The sequence below is a fragment of the Equus caballus genome, chromosome 20 (assembly GCF_041296265.1).
Source record: "Equus caballus isolate H_3958 breed thoroughbred chromosome 20, TB-T2T, whole genome shotgun sequence".
Taxonomy (NCBI): domain Eukaryota; kingdom Metazoa; phylum Chordata; class Mammalia; order Perissodactyla; family Equidae; genus Equus; species Equus caballus.
The window spans coordinates 66,785,092-66,810,905 of NC_091703.1; the positions used below are offsets into that span (position 1 = coordinate 66,785,092).

General features: G+C 42.6%; 1 protein-coding gene across 26 annotated transcripts in view; it reads left to right on the forward strand.

The window, feature by feature from the left end:
* The window catches only part of RIMS1 (regulating synaptic membrane exocytosis 1), a 418,194-nt gene that overhangs the window by 213,884 nt on the left and 178,496 nt on the right, over positions 1 to 25,814 (forward strand). For all 26 annotated transcript variants that reach the window (XM_070244805.1, XM_023625163.2, XM_070244806.1 and 23 more), the window contains 2 exons: positions 12,514 to 12,854; positions 15,336 to 16,168. In XM_070244805.1, coding sequence (XP_070100906.1) covers positions 12,514 to 12,854; positions 15,336 to 16,168 — 1,174 coding nt within the window. The remainder of the gene's footprint in view (positions 1 to 12,513; positions 12,855 to 15,335; positions 16,169 to 25,814) is intronic.

Sequence of the window (25,814 nt, forward strand, 5' to 3'; positions counted from 1 at the left end):
TTGGTTTTCTTTGTAATACATTTCTTTGGGGAGAGGAGCCATATGGCAGTTTATATCATCAATGAGTATTTGAAGTATTGCATCAGATCTGAAAAATGCAGATGTTATAAAATGGGTGTAATCCATTTGGATATGGGTGAACCTTTAAAGACAGCCATGTAGCTAGACATCCGGGACAAATTCTAGGAACAGCACAATGTTCAGAAAACTGGATATAGAGCATATGTGGGAAGAAGCTGTTGATGAAGGTGGAAGGATGGGAAAGAACCACAGTGTGCTGAACAAGAGAGTTAGAATTCTGTCTTGAATACAGGAGTGATTTTGACAAATTTAAATTTTGGAAGGTGTGGAAATGGTATGCAGGATTTATTGCATGGGCAGTAAAAGAGGCAGGAACGTCAGTTCCAGAAATCCCAGTAGAAAGAGATGGCCTAAATGAGGCGGAACAGCGGGGGAGGAAGCTGGAGCCAGGATATTCAGGAATCCGGATTGAGGAGATCAGATGAGGGGCTGGGGAGAGGGTAGGCTGGACTCACTCTGGGAGAAGTGGTTTGGTTTGGTGTGGATGGTGGTAGTGTTAACTGTGACAAACGATACAGGACGAGAGCAGCTTTTGTGGGAAGTGTATCCCTTCTGTTTTGTATGCTTTAAGTTTGAGGTTCCTGTGTGACATTCAAGTGGCCACCTAGCAGATAAGAGGGTGTCTGGATTTGGATATTTTACAAGGTATCTGAGCTAGAGATTATGACTTTTGAGTCAGAAACTTATAGTGAAAGGTAATCTATTCAGGTACAAAATAAAATTCTATTTATATTTTATATAATTCATTTTAATTTCTATTTTGCACATCTTATAATGCAAATACTGTGTTAATCTAGTAGGCATGAATATAATTTATTAAACAAATATTTATTTATTGTATAAGCCTCAAAAATGTTTTTTCATAAGGGGTGGTGATCAGAATATATGGAGACCCTTTTACATTTCTCGTGGGACCTGTTGGAGTAAGAAATGCAGCGGAGCAAGAAGCAAGTTCAGTATGACATCAACGTTATTAAGGAGGTCAAGAGGGAAGATTTTATCAAGGAAAATGGGAGGAGATGATGCAAGTAGGAAGAAGACCAGAACAGGATATTGTCACTGAAATCCAGAAACCAAAAAGATGAGTAGCCATGAATTCTAAGTTCTCGAAAGCGCTCAGTCAGAGCAGGGCTGGAAGTGTCCCTCCAGGGAGACAGGACTTTGGAAGGAAACTAAGGTCTGTGAGAGAGAATTAAATATAACTGCGGGGACTGGAGTCAGATTTCAACAAGGTGAGAAAGAAGCAGGGTGAGAAAGGGGAGAGGCATCAACTTCAACAGGTAGGTTGACCTTGAAGAGGACAGAGGAGAAAGCGACAGAGGGACTAGCTCAGAGGAGCCTTGTTCCTACTGGGAGGAAAGTCGTGATTGTTTTCTGAGCTTCAGTGGGGAGGCACCGGGACAGGAGTAGCCACAGAGAGGGCAGGGTTGAAGAGGAGAGTGCGGGTCAGCGGTGGAGTGAAGTCCCACCTGGAGAAGGTGGGATCCAGAGCACAGGGGACTGGGGGAGCATCTTGTCCTGTGAGACAGGACGTGGGTAACAAGATGGGGGCGTGTTCGGATGCTACTAAACACAAGATTCTCAGACTGGATATAAAACACAGTTCAGTCCTGTGCTATATGTAAGAGGAGATGCACCTCCAATGAGGTGACACACAGAGATAACCTAAGGCATGGGCACACCCACCTAGCAAAAATGAGCCGAAAGAGAAAAATAACAATATGAGAATTCAGTTCACAGACATTCCACATTTGATTCTCTGCCTTTTATTTTCAACACATCAGCTAGACAGCCCCTGCAGTGAGTTTTTATACGTTGTTAATCTATGTGCAAACACAGTTACATGCACCCTCTCGTGTAATCCTGACCTCGAGCCTGTGGGATCATTATCGTTGTTTTCCCTGTTTTATGAATGAGACACAGAGATGATATAATTTGTCTCAGGTCGCACAGCAAGAATGTGGGTGAGCAAGGATTGAGGCCCTGATAGTCCCCCTCAGGGCCCATCCCTCACCATCGCTCAGTCTTCATTGCTGCCCCTGACGTGCCACGACCTACACGGAATCAGGACATTTACACAAACAAGAGCAATGAGAGGCACACTGTTAGACAGCCTGTGTGAAAGCCGCTCAAAAAGACGCAGGGACCTTGAGTGACGTAATGTAGTTGACATGATGAATTAGCAAATAAGTGCACGTTTGTATTTGCACCTCTATAGGAACAGAATATAATTTTCTTACTAGCTTTATATGAAGTTGATGGCCCCTCAAAGATTTTATATGTTTGATAAATAAGTAACGATGAAGGCAATGATTAGTTATTAGTAAGGATTAGTAATTATCATGTTGTTAGTACCTCATAAGCAGTTATATGGCAGGCACTGTGCAGAGTAATTTAAATAGATTATCTCATTAATTCCCCACACAACTCAGTGAAGGAGGAACTACTGTGTCCTCAGTTTGTTGATGGGGGCACTGAGTCTCAGGGAGTCTTGGCGAATTGGTCTGCGTAACAAATACATGGTGCAATCTGAGATCAGGACCGCCGTTTAACTACAGAGAACACACAAGCTCCTCTTGGAAGGTTAGTGGAGAAATGAAGGATTATCCAGCAAATCATGTTGAGATTGTTAGCTATGAGAAAAAAAAATCAGTGTAGACCTCTGTCTCTTGTCATGCATCGGGATAAATTCTGAGGGATCAAGGAATAAATTGTAATATGTTCAACCATATAATTGGTCGATGAAAATAAAAGTGAATTTTTATCAGAGCACTTTCTGGGCTAACACAACAGAAGAATTGCAAAGAAAGAAAATATCAAACTAGATTTTGTAAAAGTGAAAAACCATCTTTGTGACAACAGAGAACATTAGCCAATATGGCCATAACAATATGAAATGATTTATATCAAAGAGTTAAATCAAGTAAAAACAGTACAAAAGTACAATTAATTCAATTGTTAAATACACAAAACACAGGCAGTTTATATGCTAACAAGCATGTGGAAAATTTGGAAAAATGTTCATTCTTATTAGTACTACCTGAATGAATAAAAGTGATAAAATTATCAATAAATGGCAATAAATGATCACGGTATGCCATTTTACTTTTAATCATCTATTATGAATCTAGTTAAGAGGTAAATATTGCAACAAGACTTAAAGCTATGTATGTGTCTATGTAACTGTGTATATGGATAAAAGATGAAATAGAAAGCAGCGTTTACAGTGAAGGTAAGCATCCTCTGCTGCTTCTGCCCCAGCTCCCAGTGTCTTCAGGAGGGAGGAGGCAGAAAAGTCTGGGGCTGGTAAACTGTTCCCAGCTCTACACTCTGCTAGGACAGTGAGAATGGCTCCTTTGGGCCACCTCTGTCCTTCCACCCCCATCGCGCTTTCATTTGCTCTGTGCATCACTTCTGCAACTTACAACAACACAGTTATTATTCATGAGAGACAAGTGGTGGGCTTACATTCTGTGTCCTGGTCTATGGGTCCAGTATCATGGCCAGGGTTCCACTTGATGGAGAATGTTCCTGCCTTCAAAGGCAAATGGTTCTCCTTTTAACCAGATTCCTTTATCCGCTTAAGTTTTTTATGTTTTAAATTACGCTCTGCATTTGCTCAGTTTCCTTTTTTGTTGTTGCTCTTGTTTTCTCCTATATTTGGTGTTCACTCTTGGAATCCTCATTCCTAGACCCGCGTCCTCTTGCTCCAAGTTTCTCTTTAAGCTTTCCCAAGAGAGCTGCTTATCTGGGCACTTTCCTCACTGGTCTGCAAAAGACTTATTTCCTCCTCTTCCTTGGCCGACTTAGCTTTTCTAAGGAAGGATATACCAGTGGTAAATTTTCTAAGTTCTTCCAAATGTTGAAAACATTGTTTATTGCCTTTACACTTGATTGATGGGTTGCCTGTATATAGAATTGCGGGCTCCACATAGTTATCCCCACAGCACTGGAGGTATTCTCCCCTGTCTTCAAACATTCAATCCTGCTGACGAGAAGTCTGCTACTATTCTGTTTCCTATTGGGACCTGATTTTTCCTTTCTGGAAGCTTTTAGGATCTTCTCTTTGCCCTTGGTGTATTGAAATTGTCTAGCAGTTTTCTGTCTTCATGGTTTCTTTTTCCATTCATATTGTTAACGTGCAGTGACTTTTCCACCCTGGGAATTTGTCTTCTATCTTTTTGCAGCATTTATTCTCCTCCATGCTCTGTTCTCTCTTTTTGGAACTGATATTAGTTGGACTTGTGTCTCATATTTTTTCTCATCCCTTTACTTTTTATAAACAGCTTCTTTTAATTCCTTTTTCCTTGTGACAATCTCATTATTAATTTTCAAAACCTTTGTTGTTCTGGTATCTGAACACCAACTAGAGACTATTTTAAGGTTTCTTTTCTCCTGCTGGAAGTATATCTTACTTTTCCGAAATCATTCTCCTTTGTGTTTATCTTGGCCACTTTCTTTAATATTTAGGTTTAGTTTTTTTTTTTAATTGTTTAGCAGTTCATGATTAACCATTCATAGAAAAAAAAGATGAAAGCCAGGCGTTAGGAAGGATGATTGGGATTCCTCGGTGTGTGTTGTGTGTACAAAGGTGGACAGTTTGAGTGGACCCAGCCCTGAGGGTGTAGACAATCTACCTGAAGAGTGACGGAGGCACTATGCCAGTCCACACCACCCTCTATATCAGATTTGTGGGAAACTGTTCATTCTGCATGTGGAGAATAAAATTTTTTTTAATGAAGATTTTCAAATAGTCTCCTGTTTTTTGTTCCACTTCTCACTTCTGCCCTGCCATAGTGTCTGCCGTTTCTAATCCAGAGCGTCTTGTGGGTTCTGCTGAGATTAGCCCCTTTCGTAAAGTCCTCTCCACTGCGGGTCAGTCTCCAGCTTCCTCCATTCTGCTTCACTTACCACCCTTTTCCGTTCATTTCGCGACTTCTAAAAATGTCTTGGCATCTCCCCTCCTTGAGATTTCTTTTTTGTCATGGGGCATATGGCTTTGTTAATGCCTCATGGCTATTATTTAGATGGGATTTCATTACGTTATCTTAAATCTGAAACATTGGTGAGAGTGGAGGGTATAGGGGCATTATTAAATCTTCAGATTCTAAAAAGCAGAAATGACATTGTCAAGTTTTCGTTACAATTTGTCAAAAACTGTTTAGGAGACAATCTTGCAAAATATACGAAGAATCCTAACTAAGCATAGTGGTTAGAGCAGAAGACCCTTGAATGTGTTCTAAAATTTTACCCAATAATGTGAGTTTTTTCAATACATCTAAAAAATAAATGACCTTAAGTATGAAACACTTTGATCAACACAGTTTTTCCCTGCAGGGTTCTGTATTAACGTGAAAGAATGTAAGCAATTTAAAGGTTAGGCAGATGACATATAGTCCCCATGGAATATTTTGTAATATTGAAGTGTTTTAGAAACATTTAGAATCACATGGAAATATTTACGCTGTAATATTAAATAAACAGAATGCCAAGTTACAGTGGAATTTCAATTATTTTAAATTTGCATAAGAAACTAAACCAAAATGCTACTAGGCGGACAGTGGGGGTGCTTTACTCTTTAAGAGGAAGCAAACTATATCATATTTCATCCTTCATAAATCCACATCACGTGTTTTATAAACTTTCAAAAGGAAAAAATAAACCAAGGAAATAGCAACAACAATTATGAAAGATGGGAAACACACACACACATCAAAATAGGTACCAGAGAGAGGTCTCATTCCACCCACTCTGTCAGCTGTTTTCTACCATCTCATCGACTATCGTCAACAAAGCTGAAACATTACCGTGATAATTTTGTCCCCAGTTTCTGCTGAAGTGAGTGTTTTTACTGAATAGAGAAAGTAAGGAAAATGAGTACATTATTCAGAAAATGCAGCATCCATAATGACCTTGAATATCTCCTGTTTTCTTTTTCATGTTTTTCAAAACAGGAGTGTAAAAATTTTTGAAAAATGTACTGTATTAAATGAAAGTAACTTTTAAAATTTATCTGTAAAAACATAGGATGAAAATTTAATCACAGGATATCTTTTGTTTTTGAAAAAACCTTCATGCCTGTATTTATTCTTCATGTTATAATACTACGCACCTCAGATGGATTCTTGTTAATATAGGAATTCTGCACCTCATTGTCATGAATCACCTTAGTAATATCATCAAAAGTAAATTTAAGACTCATTTCTTCTCTCTGTGTTTCTGAGTCTGTAAACATTTCATGTGAGGCAAGTGTAAAGTATTTCTTTCACCCGACTATCATTTTTCTGCCAAACTCGCAGTTTTATCCATGAAAGTCTCTCTCTCTCTATATATATAACTACACTCCCTACTATATATAGATATATATTTTTATTTCTCCTGTGGGTTCTATAAAGTGGTCTATGGTATATTTTAAGGCTTCGTTAATTGGAAAAATGGGATTTAAAATGCTGGTAGAGCGAAAGGTCAGAATAAAATTTTCAGATGTTCTTCACATTTCTGGTGGGTGACACGGAGTTTCAGAAGCCATGTTACATCACAAGGATCTTTTATTCAAGTTTGCACTTGGTCGCTTAACACCCGCAAGTTGCTGAGATAGGGGAGTGCGTAGACCAGCTCTAGGTCAGAGCAGTTTGGGACACATCCCAGGGTATTTAATCAGGGTTGATCCCACATGGCACAGTCTCTGAAAGGTGTGTGTGTTTGTGTGTTTTAAATAAATAGCATTAATTTTTTAGAAATAGTTATGTCTTATCCTCTTTTTAAGAAAATCAAGGCCGGTCCCGTGGCCAAGTGGTTAAGTTTGCGTGCTCCGCTTCGGCGCCCCAGGGTTTCCTGGTTTGGATCCTGGGCGTGGACATGGCACCGCTCATCAGTCCACGCTGAGGCGGCATCCCACATGCCACAACTAGAGGGACCCACAACTAAAATATACAACTATGTACCGGGGGGATTTGGGGAGAAAAAGCAGGGGAAAAAAAAAGAAGATTGGCAACAGTTGTCAGCTCAGGTGCCAATCTTTAAAAAAAAAAAATCAGTTAAGAAAGGCTCCCCATCCCACTTTTGGATTACCTGTAGTTCCAGGCAAGCGTAATACTTAATACTAAATTCCAAATAGAATCTTTAAACATCCATATCTGTGTTGCTTCTTAGCAACTACTGTTTTGGCTCATGTTGATGTGTGTCTGTGATATTTGATACGAACCGTGTTGAAAGGCATGGCAACAAATATCCTACTGTAAGCTCATGTGTTTTTCCTTACGACTCGTATAAGCAATTTCTTTTTTGTTTGTAAGCTTTGTGGCCAGAGTAATGTATATACCTAATAGTAAAGATTGGGAGATAGTATTTTAATGGAAATATCTTTACATTTTTATAGTTAATTTTGTTTTCAAATTGGAGGATAGATTGACCACACTTATAATTAATTTTGAAATACAAATCTAAAAATGTTGTGGTGCACAAAGAAATAAGACATAGGAAAAATTTGGGATTAAATAACAATTTTCCTAAGTGTTAAAGATAGACAAAATTAATGAAACATCACAGACTTAAAAGAATAATATCTTAAAAATATTAATTAAAGTAGCTGCTTCTAAATATTAAAGTACTTGCCCACTAATAGTAACCTTTTGAATAAATTCAAAATGAAATTAAAAGAATTGTAGAATTATCACTGTAATTAATAATAACTATATTTTGTTTGCTTTCATCAATTCTGCAACAATTCTACACATACTCAAAATTTGCAACTTCCCAAATCTGGCAATGACTTTTCAATGGCCCGTTTTTGTAACACTTAAAAATGTGAAGCAATCAAAATAAGGTTGTGGTAACAATTTTCTAGAAGACATTCAGACATACCATAAAGAGAAGAGTTTCCTTCCTGTTCTTTTCTGCCTCTTTATGCAGCTTCACTCCTTGTTGGAACTTTTGTAATAATTGTAAATTTTATTGTTTTTTCTTAATGGTTTTAAAGGAGATGCATATTTAACTTCAATATGCTTTAATATTTATGTAGTAAAGGATGTACTTTTGATGATGAGTAATATTTTGCTTACTATTAGTGTGAAAAATACGAATTTAATGTCTACTTAATGTAAACTAGTCAACATTTCATGCAGTCTCCTGGGACAGGTGACTGCAGCCTTCTCGTCACTGTCTTGTCAGGCAGAGAGGAAGCTCGGTGCCCGCCCGCCCAGGTCTGGGCAGAGGAGACCCATGTCACAGCCGTGGCAGTCCGGGCCCTAGGGTGTTGCCCTCGTAATGTTGTCTTTGATATGTCCATGTTCAATCCACCAGGACTCAAAGAGATGGTGAGACATTTTGCAAAATACAGCCATATTTGGCAAGCATTTTAAACTGAGGTTACCTTCCATAAATCCTTTATTTTGATAGAGGCTTATGCAATGCATTGTTCATCTTGTTTCACGGGAATTCTGTGATAGCGAATACGATGCACTGTGTAGATGTTACACCTGACTCGTCTGGTGAACTCATTTCTCTGCATTTTATGACCTGAGGTATGCAGAGGAATGAGTCAAGCTGCATCAGTCTTAACCTTTTTATAGCAAGTATCTCTGTTAAGTCTTAGTTTTCCCCATATTACTAATTCTTTTGAGTTTTCTTGCTTGGAAAAGAGGAGTTCTTAACAGGTCATCTGCAATATCTTCCTTTTTAAAAATATATTACTTTTCTCTCTCTTTTCCCATTCTCACATTAGTTTTTATCTCATTTTATGACTTCAGTTATGGTTTTCCTCTTATCAGCTGAATGTTTTCAGTAGTGTTTTCTTCTTTTTGCCAAAGCTGCTTCTTTTACCGTCTTAGATTGTTTCCTACTTAACGTATCTAAGATTTATTCAACCTTATGGAATACTTTGGAGGAATTCTTGACCTAGTCAGTATTTGTGAAAATGGGGGCCTGCGTTTGGTGCTTGCCCTTTGCTGGGGGTGCTGTTTCTGAAGGAAAAGGAAGTGACGAGCATGCAAAGGAAAACGACTGGGACAGTGCGGTGAGCTCATGTCCAGGGAGCGGGGTGCTGGGGGTGTCTGAAGAGAGGCTCCGGTGTTTGGGCCACCTCAGCTCTGTGCCTGCCAGTGGGCACTGTTATTATTGCTCAGTATTTCTGTTATCATCATCGTCCTCATTATTACATTCGTTATAAACGTCACCAAGAGGAGAGCAGATACAGAGGTTTATTTAAGCGGTGATGCATCTTATAACTTATCAGTGGATTTGTTTCTAAATGACTATTCCAGAAAAGCTCTCCTAGAGGGAACTATATTAGACAAGTCACATACGAGTAGACCCGGCCCCAGATTTCCTGCTTTAGTAAATATGCGCATGGAAATTATATTTTATAGCATAAAGTAAATAAGGTTAATTTATTACTAATAAACTAGAGAAAATATACAGCTTGACCTTTTCTTTTGTGCCTACATTTTAGTGTCTGTTCCATAGGAATGTTTTAATATCAGCTTTAATAATGGACTTTTTTTTATTAAGGTCATAATAGTTTACAATGTTGTGAAATTTCAGTTGTACATTATTACTTGTCTGTCACCATATAAGTGCGCCCCTTCAGCCCCTGTGCCCACCCTCCACCCCACTTCAGCTGGTAACCACTGAGCTATTCTCTTTGTCCCTATGTTTGTTCATCTTCCACATATGAGTCAAGTCATATGGTGTTTGTCTTTCTCTGCTTGGCTTATTTCGCTTAACATAATACCCTCCAGGTCCATACATCTTGCTCCAAATGGGATGATTTTGTCTTTTCTTATGGCTGAGTAGTATTCCATTGTGTATATATACCACATCTTCTTTATCTATTCATCAATTGATGGGCACTTAGGTTGCTTCTATGTCTTGGCTATTGTGAATAATGCTGTAATGAACATGGGGTGCATAAGTCTCTTTGAATTGTTGATTTCAAGTTCTTTGGATAAATACGCAGTAGTGGGATAGCTGGGTCATAAGGTATTTCTATTTTTAGTTTTTGAGGAATCTTCATACTGTTTTCCATGTGGCTGCACAAGTTTGCATTCCCATCAGCAGTGTATGAGGGTACCCTTTTCTCCTCACCCTCTCCAATATTTGTTATTTTTAGTCTTAGTAATTATAGCCATTCTAACACCTGTAAGATGGTATCTTAGTGTAGTTTTGATTTGCATTTCCCTGATGATTAGTGATGTTGAGTATCTTTTCATGTATTTATTGGCCATCTGTATATCTTCTTTGGAGAAATGTCTGTTCATAACCTCTGCCCATTTTTTTGATGAGACTATTTGTTTTTTTTGTTGTTGTTGCTCAGTTTTGTGAGTTCTTTATATATTATGGAGATTAACCCTTTGTCAGATAAATGATTTGCAAATATTTTCTCCCAATTGATAGGTGGTCTTTTTGTTTTCATCCTAGTTTCTTTTGCCTTGCAGAAGCTCTTAAGTCTGATGAAGTCCCACTTGTTTATTTTTTCTTTTGTTTCCCTTGTCTGAGAAGACATGGTATTCGAAAAGATCCTTTTAAGGTCCATGTCAAAGAGTCTACTACCTATATTATCTTCCAGGAATTTTATGGTTTCAGGACTCATCTTCAAGTCTTTGATCCATTTTGAGTTTATTTTTGTGGAAGGCATGAAATAATGGTTTACTTTCATTCTTTTGCAAATAGTTGTCCACATTTCCCAACACTATATACTGAAGAGACTGTCTTTTCTCCACTGTATGTTCTTGGCACCTTTGTTGAAGATTAGCTGTTCATAGATGTGTGGTTTTATTTCTGGGCTTTCAGTTCTATTCCATTGATCTGTGTGCCGGTTTTTGTACCAGTCATGCTGTTTTGATTACTATGGCTTTGTAGTACCTTTTGAAGTCAGGGATTGTGATGCCTCCAGCTTTGTACTTTTTTCTCAGAATTGTTTTAGCAATTCGAGGTCTTTTGTTGCCCCCTATGAATTTTAGGATTCTTTGCTCTATTTCTGTGAAGAATGTCATTGGGATTCTGGTTGGGGTTGCATTGAATCTGTAGATTGCTTTTGGTAGTATAGACATTTTAGCTATGTTTATTCTTCCAGTCCATGTGCATGGAATCTCTTTCATTTCTTTATGACATCATCTATTTCTTTCAATTATGTCTTATAGTTTTCATTGTATAAATCCTTCACCTCTTTGGTTAAATTTATTCCTAGATATTTTATTCTTTTTGTTATGATTGTAAATGGAATTGTATTCTTGAGTTCTCTTTCTGTAAGTTTGCTATTAGAGTATAGAAATGCAACTGATTTTTGCAAGTTGATTTTGTACCCTGCTATTTTGTAATAGTTTTGATTATTTCTAATAGTTTTTCAATGGATTCTTTAGGGTTTTTTATATATAAAATCATGTCATCTGCAAACAGCGAGAGTTTCACTTCTTCACTCCCTATTTGGATTCCTTTTATTCCTTTTTCTTGCCTAATTGCTCTGGCCAAGACCTCTAATTCTATGTTGACTAAGAGTGGCCAGAGTGGGCACCTTTGTCTTATTCCTGTTCTGAGAGGGATGGTGTTCAGTTTTTCCCCACTGACTATGATGTTGGTTGTGGGTTTGTCATATATGGCCTTTACTGTGTTGAGGTACTTTCCTTCTATACCCATTTTATTGAGAATTTTTATCATAAATGGATGTTGCATCTTGTCAAATGCATTCTCTGTGTCTATTGAGGAGATGATCACGTGGTTTTTATTCCTCATTTTCTTGATGTGGCGTATCACATTGATTGATTTGCAGATGTTGAACCATCCTTGTGTCCCTGACATAAATCCCACTTGATCACGATTTATGATCTTTTTTATGTATTGCTGTATTTGGGTTGCCAATATTTTGTTGAGAATTTTTGCATCTATGTTCATCAGCAATATTGTCCTGTAGTTTTCCTTTTTTGTGTTGTCTTTGTCATGTTTTGGTATCAGAGTGATGTTGACCTTCTAGAATGTGTTAACATAATAATGCATGATTTTTGAGAAGATAGATATCTTGTAAATTCTTTGAGACACCAAGGTTTATGTACATAAATACTAATTCTATAGCTCCTTACAACATTTTTCTAACTGATCAACTACCCCACTCAGAATATTTTTACTGACAGATATTTTAAATGAAACTTCAGAGTCAGTCACACAAAGTGTGATGGATGTATAGTGAGAGGAACCTCAGATCACAGGATGAGAAAGCCAAGAAAAATCTCTCCTCTGGCTCCCCAGAGGCACCATGGTCTCCAACAGGTCCCAGTCCAGCCATTCCTACACTTGACTGTGACTTGTGCAAGGATCATTTCACAAGAAATTTGCAAGGATCAATATGAAGATGACAACAAGATAAAAGATATTTTAATGTTATGAAAATAAATTACTTCCAAGCAGCATAGAAAATTTATATTGTCCTCTCTTCTTCAATAGGTTATGTGGGTATGCAATCTATGTCGAAAGCAGCAAGAAATCCTAACCAAGTCTGGGGCGTGGTTCTTTGGAGGCGGCCCTCAGCAGCCAAGTCAGGATGGAACCCTAAGCGACACGGCAACAGGTGCTGGATCCGAGGTCCCCAGAGAAAAGAAAGCCCGACTCCAAGAGCGTTCGCGGTCTCAGACCCCCCTGAGCACAGCAGCTGCCCCCTCGCAGGACGCGGCTCCGCCAAGCGCACAGCCAGACCGGAGCCAGGTGGTGGAGCCCGCGCAGCCGGCCGCGGGGCCGGAGCAGAAGCAGGCGGCCTCCAGGTCCAGGAGCGAGCCTCCGAGAGAGAGGTAACCTTCACCACCCGCCAGCAGTCGGCAACAGGCAAGGTGCTGTGTGGGGAGCACACCCATTCTCGAGAGTTCAGTCTGTTAGAGGAAAGTGTGGAAGAACACTGCTCAGGCTCCACCTGCAGGGCCGCCCCAGGCCCGCGGGCTCTGCCCCTCTCTAGGACGCACCGTCCTTAGAGACCCTGTGGACACACTTTCCTTTCATATCATGCACAGATGTACACAAGTCCCCAGACCAAGCCACTAACGTCCAGCCTCCCTCAGAAAAGCTCTTAGATCACTGACTCACTTTCAGAATTAGTCCTCTAACTGAAGGTGTGCTCTGAGCAAATATGGTGGGGGAACCTGATCCAGTGGAGGGTGCATGGGTACACCAGCAAAGCCTTCCTCGAGGACATTCACTTTATGCTGAGCTCTGAAGAGTGACCAGGAGTTAACCGAGTGAGGAGTGGGATGGGTGCTCCAGGTGTATGCACAGGCACGTGCCAGAGCCAAAAGGGTACCCCCTGGCCAAAGTACGAGCAGCAGGGTGAGAGCAGGGAAGAGGGGGATGGAGAGGCATCAGGGTCCAGGTTAAATTTTATAGGTTTTATTTGTGGAATAATGGAAAGCCATGAGGATTTTAAGCATGTACTAACATGATCAGATAATGTACTTCAATTGATTGACTGATTCTTTCAAACAATGCATTTATGACCAGACAGGATGCTATCACTGAGAGACAGTGCTCAGAAGGAGAACATAGGCTTTTCCTCATGAGCTCGGTGGTGTGGGGGACCTGACTGTTGTTGAGATGAGGCTTGGCTGGGGCTGTGTGTCTAACCCTTATCTATGAGTCGGGTGGGAGAGCAGGCTCCCAGAAGCCTTTTGCTTTCCTTTCAGACAAAGCTGCACACGGTAAGATCAGAGCTAAAGAGGTCTGGACCCCCGTCCTGGCCCTGCCACACTAGGCAGTAACAGCCCACCTTACAGGGTTGTGGCAGGGACTAAATAAGATACGTAGGAAAACAATGAGGACATTGAGGATGTAGGAGAAGGAACATGGAGGGAGCGGCACCTGCAGGGCCAGGAGCAAGACTGAAAGAGTGGCAGTCGCCTGCTGTACGTTAGTGAAGACTTCTTGATCAGATTTTGTGCTCTCATCAGGAGCTGGTGGCAATGGAACAATTAAGGTAGAGGGGAGAAGAGGCATGATCAGTGAAGCAGAGTCAGGGAGACTGGAGAAGTCCTTCCGTTTGCATAATTCTCCATCCTTTCGTAAAGCACTTTCACAGATGGGGTCTCCCTTAATCCTCACGTGAACTCTGCGAGGTATGCAATATTTAGCAGCATTTCAAGAAAAGGAACTTGCCTCAATGGTAGAACCCACAACAGAAATTGCCCTACTGTTTTTCATCTTGTATTCTTATCGAGTTTTGTTCATGTCATCTTCTTTTAGACTTGCAGTCAAATGACTCTCCCTCTGGAAAGCCATCTCTGTGGACCTCAGGATTCCAAAAGGAGCCTCCGTTTGTCTCTGTTTTAACTTCAGGGTAGATCACAGAGAGTCAGAACGCTTAGCCAAGCCCCCTACTTTGTAACTTTGTAGCTGGTATAATTGGGGGAACTTTCCAAAAGCAGGGCACTCCTGGCACAGAGGGCTGACTGGCCACTTAGTGATCCGTCTACAGGATTCAAAGATGCCAAGCTGGTTCCCTTTACTTCATCTTTGCCAGTGTCTTCAACAGGACAGAGCGAAAAGGAGAACACGAAACGGTTTTCTCCCTTTGGGCTGTGTTCTGAAATGAGGGAGAGGGAGAGAAAAGGAATAATTTCAAAATATTCACTACTTCTATTATTTTTGCCCAAGGAAGGTAAAATGCAGGCTGAGGTTCAGCCATTCTTCCCTAACCAGCTCCCTAAAGAGTGGTCGGGAGCCACGATCTCCTTAAAATTACTTTTGTTCCTCTATTGAGGAGGGGTTAGTAGATTTGATTTCTGAAATGGACACACTTGTATTCACTTTTCTTTAACAGTTTCAGTTACACTAAAAGGCTGTCCGTAAGTATTGTCCAAATATATATCAAGCATATATTTAGTTTTGAATTGATATGTGTATATTATCCTTTGTTCCTATATTATTACTTATATTAGTTTCATCTGAAACATTGTCTGGTTCACAAGCAGACGCTAGCATAAAACTTGTTCATTTATTGAATTAATGTATTCCAATTGGCCTAGTTAATTTACAGAGAATTTTAAATGTGAAAACAAGTTCTAAAGTCCCTGAATATATTGTAATACCGAGGAGCCTTACCCGGAAAGCTGACCAGATACACAGGTTTGATGTGGCCCTTTAGCACCTCGCTTTTCAACGAGACCCCGAATTATAACGAACTATTTGAAGGACTGAAGTCTGGAACGCGGAGCCACCGTTTCTTAGGTCTGGTCTGCGCTGAGCTCTGCGCGCTGCCCCCACTGACGCCCCTCTGCCCATCGCAGGAAGAAGACCCCGGCGCTCTCGGAGCAGAACGGCAGAGCGGCGCCCAAGAGCGAGCGGAGACGCGCGCCCAGGGCCTCGGCGCCGCCCGGGGAGGGGCCCGCGGAGGAGCGCGAGCGGAAGGAAAGGCGGGAAAGCCGCAGGCTGGAGAAGGGCCGGTCGCAGGACTACCCCGACGGGCCGGAGACGCGCGAGCGCGGCAGGGCGGCGGAGGACGCGAAGCCCAGCAAGGAGGAGGAGTACCAGACCCGGTACCGCAGCGACCCGAACCTGGCGCGGTACCCGGTGAAGCCGCCGCCCGAGGAGCAGCAGATGCGCATGCACGCCCGCGTGTCCCGCGCCAGGCACGAGCGGCGGCACAGCGACGTGGCCCTGCCGCGCACCGAGGCGGGCGCCGCGCTGCCCGAGGGCCCGGCCGGCCCCCGCGCGCCCGCCGCCAGGGCCTCGCCGCCCGCCTCGCCGCGCGCCTTCTCGGCCGAGAGGACTGCGGGGCCCGCGCCGCCGCCCGCGCACAGCCCGCCCGCGCCCCGCCCCGCCCCGGCGCCCGCCGAGGCCCCCGAGCCCCTCAGGAAGCAGAGCCGCCTGGACCCCGGCTCGGCCGTGCTCGTCCGCAAGGCCAAGCGCGAGAAGGTGGAGACCATGCTGCGGAACGACTCGCTGAGCTCGGACCAGTCCGAGTCGGTGCGGCCGTCCCCGCCCAAGCCGCACCGGTCCAGGAGGGGCGGCAAGAAGCGGCAGATGTCGGTGAGCAGCTCCGAGGAGGAGGGCGTGTCGACGCCGGAGTACACCAGCTGCGAGGACGTGGAGCTGGAGAGCGAGAGCGTCAGCGAGAAAGGTGAGGGCGCCGGGCGCGGGGGCGCGGGACCCGAGGGCGCGTGAGGGGGTCCGAGGTGAGCGCGTGCGGGGATCCTGGGTGTGGGCGTGCGGGGATCCGAGGTGAGCGCGTGCGGGGATCCGAGGTGAGCGCGTGCTGGGATCCGAGGTGAGCGCGTGCTGGGATCCGAGGTGAGCGCGTGCGGGGATCCTGGGTGAGGGCGTGCGGGGATCCGAGGTGAGCGCGTGCGGGGATCCTGGGTGTGGGCGTGCGGGGATCCGAGGTGAGCGCGTGCTGGGATCCGAGGTGAGCGCGTGCGGGGATCCTGGGTGAGGGCGTGCGGGGATCCTAGGTGAGCGCGTGCGGGGATCCGAGGTGAGCGCGTGCGGGGATCCTGGGTGAGGGCGTGCGGGGATCCGAGGTGAGCGCGTGCGGGGATCCTGGGTGAGGGCGTGCGGGGATCCGAGGTGAGCGCTGTGCGGGGATCCTAGGTGAGCGTGTGTGGAGAGGGGAGGGGCGCGTGCGAGGACCCGAGGTCTGTGTGCCCAGTTTATAAATGTGGCTTGTAACGTACAGTATGATGTCTATATTACACTGCTGTGTTACGGTATATTAGAAAGTTGCTAAGAGTTGCTAAGATCCTAAAAGTTGGAATCACAAGGGAAAAAAGATTTTTTTTTTTTTTGGTAACTTCAGTAGATGAGATGGATGTTAACTAAACTGACTGTGGTAATCATTTCGCAATGTATGTATGTCAAGTCATTTATGCAGTGTTCTAAACTTATACAGAGCTGTGTGTCAATTGTATCTTCAAAAAAAATGGAGAAAAATGTGGCTTGGAATGCTCACAGCCAGCCTGGCATCGAACAGAAGGTTTTAGTTTTGTTTGTTTTTAGTGGGATTTTATAAGTAACTACAAGCTCCAAATGTGAGTTACAAGAGTTTGATTTTGGTTCCTGTCTTTCTGGGAAATTCAGAGTGTAGTCTTGTGTTTTTAAGTTATTATTTTGGGGTGGATTTATCTGGGAAAAATAGCTTCTGTTCTGAAAAACCAAAACCACACCTGTTAAAGGGAATGTACCTTTTCTTAAACCTCAGTGGTGTGAAACTCCAGTAACAGAGATAGCATTTTTCATGTTTCAAATGGACATTTCTCACAGTTTGTGAAGAAGTCGCTTCACCGGGGTTATTTCATGCAGGTGTTAGATCCCATGTTTTGGGTAGTAACTTTGGAGGACACAGTTCATCTTATCTATCACCTTCCCAAAGACTTTGGAACATTGTGTGATAGGCTGACTTTTTACCTGTTGAAACCTGCACTGAACAATACATGGCCACATGTAGCTGTTTCAATTTAAATTAATTAAAATTAAATAAACTTAAAAATTCAGTGCCCCAGTCTCACTAGCCACATTTCAAGCGCTCAGGAGCAATCATCACAGACATTTCCTTGAGATAACGCTGGTTTAGAAAATCTTCAGTTTAATCTGAAAATTATGTTTGTTTTGAAGATTCTCCTCATTCTGCTGCCGTTCACTCAGGTTTGAACTGGCCGCTGTCCTCAATTCAGTGGCGGTGTCGCCATCCTCGTTGTAGCCTCGGGTCCTTGTGTGCTTCTTAGTTACTTTATATTTTGGGATGACTGTTTTCACGGCTTTCTGGCTTGATTTATAATTACTAAGTCATATATGAAGTACTATAAATTTTATAAAAAATCACTTTGCTTCGTCTTTTCTATCTCCAAACTGCAAGCAGGTGTGTCCGCCCCCACCATCTCTTGTCTCTGCCCCTCTCTCTGTCTCTGTCTCTGCCTCTGTGTCTCTCAACACACACACACACACACACACACACACACACGTGTATTTTCTTTTTGGAGGTTAAGTAACTTGTGCAGGGTCACAGGGTGCTGGAGAGGATCATGGCTTGTTCCCAGGAGAGTCCACAATAGGCAATGGTGTCTCTTGGTAATGAAAGTATTAATAGATATTACAGGTGGTGGAATTTCTAATTCAGTTTGAAATAGGAAAAATGTCTATGCCACATTGATAAGGAAAAAGTCATTCTTCTGATGACTTACGTTTGCTTTGTGAGTTGGCATGCGTGAGTTTGTGCGTCTTGTCTGTGCACTTGTTAGAAGTCAGCTGGAGTGGACTCTTGCCGTCCTTCATGCCTCTATGTTGTCCTGTGAACATGTGTTTCCCCCCTGAAGTAACAAAGTGTTAAGTAAGGAGGTAAACGATGAGCTCAGTTGGCGTGTAGATAACTCTTGACGGATACACATATGTGTGTATTTTCTCATTCCTTAAAGAAAGGACTCTGCACCAACTCTTACTGAACGTGTGTTATATACCACAACGGGCATGGAATCAGACAGAATTGAATCTCAAAATTATTTACAGTAACAGCAGATTATGAAAGAAGAAGAGACCAATGGTCTGGGAATCAGAGGGATGGAGCTGATGGAAGTGAGGACCATATTGCCTGTGCATACTGTCTCCCATCCTTGGGAATATCCCCTGAGGATTTGGTGACCACTGGGATGCACACACCCCTGAGGCTGGAGTTCAATCTCTTCGTCTGGGAAAACAGGGGCATCACATGTGCCGTTACCCCATACAGACGCCCTGTTTTCTCTTACAATTGACATCCTTCTCATTAAATGTCTTGACTATACTCCAATCAAAGTAGTTGTCCTATTCTAATATTTTAACTAATCCTAACTCAGTGTTTACAAAATGAAACATTAACTACAAAAAACATACTTTTTATCAATCTGTAACATCTGTTAGTGGCTTTATTACCAAACCCCACTGTTGCCTACTCAGGGCTCTGGGAAGCCAGCCATGATCCTCTCCAGCACCCCGTGACCCTGCACAACTTACTTAACCTCCGTAAGTCTAAGTTTTCTTAATGGTACAATGGAGATAAGACTATCAACTTCATAAGGTTCTGAGTGTTTGAATGAGATGATGCATATAAAAAGGATGCCAAGTGAGCATTCTTCCTCCCTTGAGTTTGCGTGTGGCTCCTTGCTGTAGACATCTACAACCACGAGTGTGAGATAATCCCTCCTATACATAATATACAAAGCAAAGGGAGAAGAACCCTTTGATGTCTGATAGGCTCATTGGTGTGAGACGGGGAAGAATGACTTGGAAAGAGATTTCTCAGGAGCAGTGGATGGCGTCTCGTGAGTTTCAAGGTCAGCGGAAGATTCTCCCCAGGCAGTAAAATTTGAAGGGCAGTGGAGGCCAGAAGTTAAAATTGCATCTTTACTATATTCCATGCATTTGCTTGTTCAGTTTATCAGTTACATGTATAAATTAAACGTTCAGCTCAGTGCCGGGCTCTCTTAGGCTGTTTGGGCTGTTATAACAAAATGCCACAGACTGGGGGCTTATCAACAGCAGAGATTTATCTCTCTAGGTTCTAGGGGCCTGGAAGTCCAAAATCAGGGTGCCAGCACAGTCATGTTCTGGTGAAGTTCCTCTTCCTGGGTCATACCCGCTTCTTCTCGCAGTTTCCTTACACGTGGAAGGTCTGAGGGAGCCTGTGGGGTCTTTTTTTTCTAAAGATTTTTTATTTTTTTCCTTTTTCTCCCCAAAGCCTCCCAGTACATAGTTGTATATTCTTCGTTGTGGGTCGTTCTAGTTGTGGCATGTGTGACGCTGCCTCAGCGTGGTTTGATGAGCAGTGCCATGTCCGCGCCCAGGATTCGAACCAACGAAACACTGGTCCGCCTGCAGCGGAGCGCGCGAACTTAACCACTCGGCCACGGGGCCAGCCCCCTGTGGGGTCTTTTTTATAGGAGCACTAACCCCATTTATGAAGCTCCAGCCTACCTAAAGACCCAAGCACCTCCCAAAGGCCCCGGCTCCTAATCCGGTCGTGACTGGGGATTAAGATTTCAACACATGAATCTGGGGGCACAGATATCCAGCCCATTGCACTGGCATAACGTAACTGCTTAATATCTGTGTACTATTCTGGTAATTGATACTATTCTTCTTATTTTATTGTTATGCTGAGTTGTTAGTATATTTACCTGCAAATATGTATTTAGCACTTTCAGTGGATAAACTGAGGTTAAACAAAGAGAAATATGCTCCATGGCCTCATAGAGATATGTTCCGTTGAAAGAAATAAAGAATATTACACAAATAAATACAATTAATAAATGCCTCAGAGGGGCATTTCTTCCAGATATGTTGATGTAATCTTTCTGTGTGCCCAAGCTTTCAACAAAACGAGATAACCTGGTCAAATGGCATCTGAAAGACAACACACCATTTCCCTTCAACGCCCTCTTTTGTGTGTAGTGTAATCCACTCGCTCCGCACGGGGATTCACGGGAGCTGTCTCTCTCTGGCGGGCTTGTGTACCAGTGGAGGTCAACTAACACGTGTTCCCAAAGTGCATGATGGTTGTGTTGCTATTGCCAACTGGGAAGAATCAGGCATCTCTTGTCTCTCAGATTATAAATGTTAACTAATATAATCTCTGTCCACAGAAGAATAACAGTGAACTAAATCTTGCTTATAGGATAGTTGAATTTAAATGAAATGTGTAATATGATCCATCAGGCAAGGTCTAGTGAAGATTTGTGCCTCTAACGAATTGAGTAAAGAGTTTAAGAATAAAGAAACCAAGAGGTGCTGGAGTGAAGGAGAGAAAGCAATGGTGCTCATTCTGAGAAGAAAGGGGAGCAGTGCTGCTCTGAGGAGGGGAGTCAGCCCCTCCCACTTACAAGGAACTTCGCGTGTGCATCCTCAAGGGAACGAGCTGGGAGAAGAGCCTGGCTCTAGAGAGCAGGGTATCCTTCCTTCGTCATCCGTTCCTCCTTGATGACTCTGAGTAAACCGAGAACACATGGCAAATTAACTATGCGTTTGAACTTTGAAAGCACTCTGCGAATGGCCTCTGAGGTTAACCCATGTACCAGGGGCTAACTGGCTTGTCACTGCTGGGCAGTGTTAGCCATCCTTTTAGGAGCACATGATATCTGAACTAGCTGTAAGAAATGATTCTTGCAAGGGTGTCAGAGGATGAGTGGTTGAAGAGTGAGACTGAGGACCCCTAATAACAGGTTTTAAGTTCCCCCTAAGACAGAGTTTCAGGGGAGCAGGGTGTAGGTTGTGGGCAATGTGACTGTTAAGTTGGGTACCTGACAGCTTGATCGTTGGGGATTAGGAACGAGAGATGGGAGCTCTGCAACAATCAGGCAGTGCGTGATTTAAATGTAACTCACTCATGCTGTGCTTCCTACTGTGCTTTGGTCATTAAGCAGCAGGTGTGCGGAGCATCCTCTGGGTCCAGCAGTGTCTCCTGCTCGCAGAGAACTTTGGACCCTGACCGCAAGTCCCTGATTGACTTCTGCTTCTGGAGAGCAAAGATTGTACTTTACAGTTTCTGGTAGTCCAAGTGCTTCCTCCTGTAATCTGAAGAAGGTTTGCATAAACAATTTGGCCACCATTCGTTTATTCATGCATCGATTTATACGTTAAATTACATAAATATTACATGATATATATGACATTAAACAAAATATCTGCAAGAAGCTGCTGTCTGCGAGCCTCACTGCGCTGTGGCCTAAAGACACAGTGATTAAATAATTAAGTCCACACTTGTGCGCAGGCAGGCACATACCTAGACAGCCGTGGCTCCTGCCCTCCTGGGACTTTTATTGGCTATCCAGAGGACTCTTACTGGAGACTTTACAGAGAGGCAGGATGCCTTCAGATGATAAAATCAGAATTTGGTTACAGATCTTTAATAAAAAAAAAAACTGTAACCTTAAAACAACTACACCCTCTTCAAATGGCTGGCCAGACCTAAGCATTTATTTTTCTTGCCCCATGAGACCCCATAAGAGTGCAGAGGAAAGGAAGTGAACTATGAGCAGATGAGATGTTTTTAGAAGGGGGAGAGAGGAAAGAGCCGGCTTTTGGACAGAACAGCTTGCCAAGTAGGCAAGGGGGTGTTGGAGACCATCTGCTGTGAAGCCCCTTGCCGAGGTCAGGCTCAGACTTCAGATCCTGCGGAGCTGCAGGTGAGAAGGAGAGCTTCTGATTGGCAGGTTTTTTCAATATTTGTTGACAGAACAACTGTAACGCACTCTTCTTCATTCTTCTTACCATCCCCTCCTCTTCTTTACCCCCTTACACACAGCAAAAGCAGCCCAACGTTTGATTCCCAGGTAAAAATCAAGAGGAAATTCAGTGAACTGCCTGAGCCAAAATTGGAGATGCTGGAGTAGGTGCTCCCCATTCGGGGACCCCCACCTTTCCCAGATTAACGCTGACTCCACAGCTTATTCACTCAAAAGTGAGGCTGCCAGCTCACACGCTCCATCCCTTCACAGACAGTGTTAGTGTCCACGACAGCAGCCTGGCTGCAAAGCCCTACGTGGAGACTCACCAGCTGCGCTCAGAAATCCGCCCCATACTCAGTCTTCAATAGGAACGAGCAAGAAGGCCGGCCGTGAGATACGAAGAACCCCAGCAGCATGAGCTAAAAAGATCAAGATAAATAAGTGGACGCATTGACCCTAGAAGCAAGAGATAATGCAAGAGCAGAGCTGTGCTTAAAAACAGACAGAACAAAATGCTGGACGTCTCGGTCAAACTTAGTACATGGTGAAATGCTGAACCCCCATCACCAGGCAGCTTCCACACCCAAACACAGAGGTATTCTGTGTAAAATACTTTTTGAAAAATTAAAAATGTTGTTAACCAAGCTTAAAGGGAGAGCTCTGGGTACCAACACTCAGAGCACTGAAGCCCTTGGACAGAGATATTCGGACAAAATACAGGATGTGCAACTGGACCCAAGCCCACCGACCCGCCTGCAGGTGTGAATTAAATCTCTTAACCAGCAAGTAAAGTAACCAGATTTGAGACATTGGAGTAGAGGCTGATGGAACGCCTGTAAACTCCTTTGGGTCCAGAAAGAGGCAACCATGAGGCTAAGCCCTAAGGATGCCCCGGCAGCCCTGGGGAGGCCCAGAGGCTGAGTCCAGAGATGGGGACTGGGCAGCATTAGAGGACACTCGGCTCTTTGAAAGATGCTGAGGAACAGGGAGAAGTCTCATCCTTTGGAAGTGGACAAATAAACCGGGTCGTTGACACAGCAGGAAGAGATAAACTGTCTTTACACTTCTCATCAGCAGTGGACTCTGGGCTATGACTGATCAGTGCCTTCAAAGATTGGAGCAAAACTGTTTGAAACTACAATTCTGTGCACCTCGAAACAATCAGTCAGCTCCAACTTCTCAGAAAACCTGCTTTGCAGTCTCCTTCGGGAAATTATTTAAACACATATGCAAATGATAATCAAGAAAGTGGGACAAATAGGAGACAAGAAACAGTGGAGCTGACCCAGGAATCCAGCGCGAAGACGTTCTGTGCAGCGCGCAGGCCGTCTATGATGGAACGGGAGCTCATTTCCACGAGGCTGCAGAAGAATATCATTATGAAGATGAGTGTCACAGGTTCCAAGAAATATGCAAAGACTAATGAGGTACCTCATGTTATTCGCCTGGTAGAGAAAGGCTGTCTCTCTCTTTTCAACAATAAAAAGGAACAATCAAACATTGAGGGAAAAAAACTGTTAAGGAAAATCATAGTTCAAATATGAGGCAAACACAAATGTGACATTATTTTATTGATTGATACAGCCCAGTTGACTACTAACCTGGGACATTTTCCTCTGCGTGAACAGAAACCCTAGGAGTTCATCTCTAGAAATGGAAATTTAATTTCTCCCACAGTATTGGTTTTTACTTGGTTCTGGAGTAGTAAAATGTTCAAAAGTTAAAAGATAATGTTCAAATTTTAGGACCAGAAATAGAGGATTAAGTATATTTAAAGATAGAAATGTAAAAGGAGAAATAAAACTGTTGGCTTTTGAAAGTAAAAGGACATAAATAAAGAGAGCCGAAGTCTCTTCTTTAATTGGTTTTAACCATAGATAACATCTTAAAATTAGAAATCAATGGATAATATCCCAAATAAAGCAGTCAACTTGTAAGGGCAAATTATTTAAAAGTTAGATTGCTTTCCATTAGAAGAGCTAAGAAAATAAATATTTAAAAATAAGGTTGGGAAGTGGAATTGATAGTGTGGGCAGAAGGGCCATGAGGGGAAATGAGTTATTGTAGCTACATCTCAAGCCCTGATTTATTTTACTTTTCATCATGTACTTGCATTAATTTGATATCCATTAAAATGAGACAACACAAAATATTGCTATTTAATGTTGCCTTCATTAAGTTGCAAATAACTAGTTTTAGTGTCTTGTGGGGCTTTTCGTAATGGTCATTTTAGCCACTAGAACCTCAAAACAGCAGTGGATCCCTGTGGAGCTGTAAGCATGGGCTTCTCTTTTGCTGTTTTTATGCGAATCTTTCGTTGGATCCCTACTGTGTGACAGGCACTTATGGGGCTTTGGGAATCTGTTGATTGGAACATGGCCCCTGCCCTAAGGGGCTCTCTCAGAAGAGTCCCCCTCATTCTTTTGTCCTTTTTCCCTGTATCCACTTCCCCTTGGCCCATGTCACTCAGAGGCTGCCCAACACCTTTGGTAGGTCTCTGCCTCCACTTAACCTCTAGCCGAACGCTTTCTCTGGCCCCTTCTTCACTTCGGTCTCTTAGTCTGTACAGAGGAGAGACATTGCTGTGGGACCAGTAGTCGGAGAGGTGGACGTTTAGCACCAATGCCCAGCAGGTCTCTCTGGTCTCATTTCCTTGGATGTTACAAAGGACAGAGGTGAGGATTGGCATAAAAGAAAAGAGACTGAGTCTTTTCTTGCTGACAGAAAGATCAGTTTAGTTCTCTCTTTCAACTACTGAAAGAGGCATGATTTATGGTGTTAGATGCTTCCGTTTAAATGCCTTTGAGGGAGTCTGAGAACTAATTTCTTCTCACAGTGAATATGGAATGGACATTAGCTGTTTGAATCATCTGTGCAATTTAGATCTTAGGAAAAGATTGAGAGGACACAAATAACTCGTGTGTGTGTGTGTGTGTGTGTGTGGTCTGAACTAATGTGCTAATTCCTAATTTCTAAGAATACACATTAAGAAAATTTTGGAAGTCATCATGGTGAGAAGCTGGCTTTTTCAGAGTTACAGTTTCTGCCTAATATATAAAGGACTGAAAAAACTCCTTGATTCTAAAACAGGAGTTATGACTAAAAAGAAGTTCTATAAAAAGAAAAGAAATTAAGTCTGTAAATCTAATGTGATTATACCCAATAATATTTCTCCCAAATTAATCCATAGCTAGAAATATTAGTCACTCAGTTACATCTGAAAGAAATTCCTGTTCTTGAATCAGGAGAAACTAAATTAAAATCTGGGCTACATGGTCAAAAATAGTTATGTGAACTTTACATATAATATATAATTTCAGTTTTGATATAGAATGTTTTAAAAGATATATAGTTAAAGGTCATGTTAAGGGAAACATTTGTGCTTCAAAGTGCATTTAGGAAAGGGTTTGATGCTGGAGGTTTCAGTGTCCCTATTTTATCTCAATAAATTTTATCTTCCGTGCCTTTTAAAATGCACACTCATACTGCAGTGTTTTTGACCCGTTTTATCCAGTGAATGGAAAGGTTGTCCTTACTGTTGGTTCAATTTAACAGAGTAGCAGAATCTTAGACCTA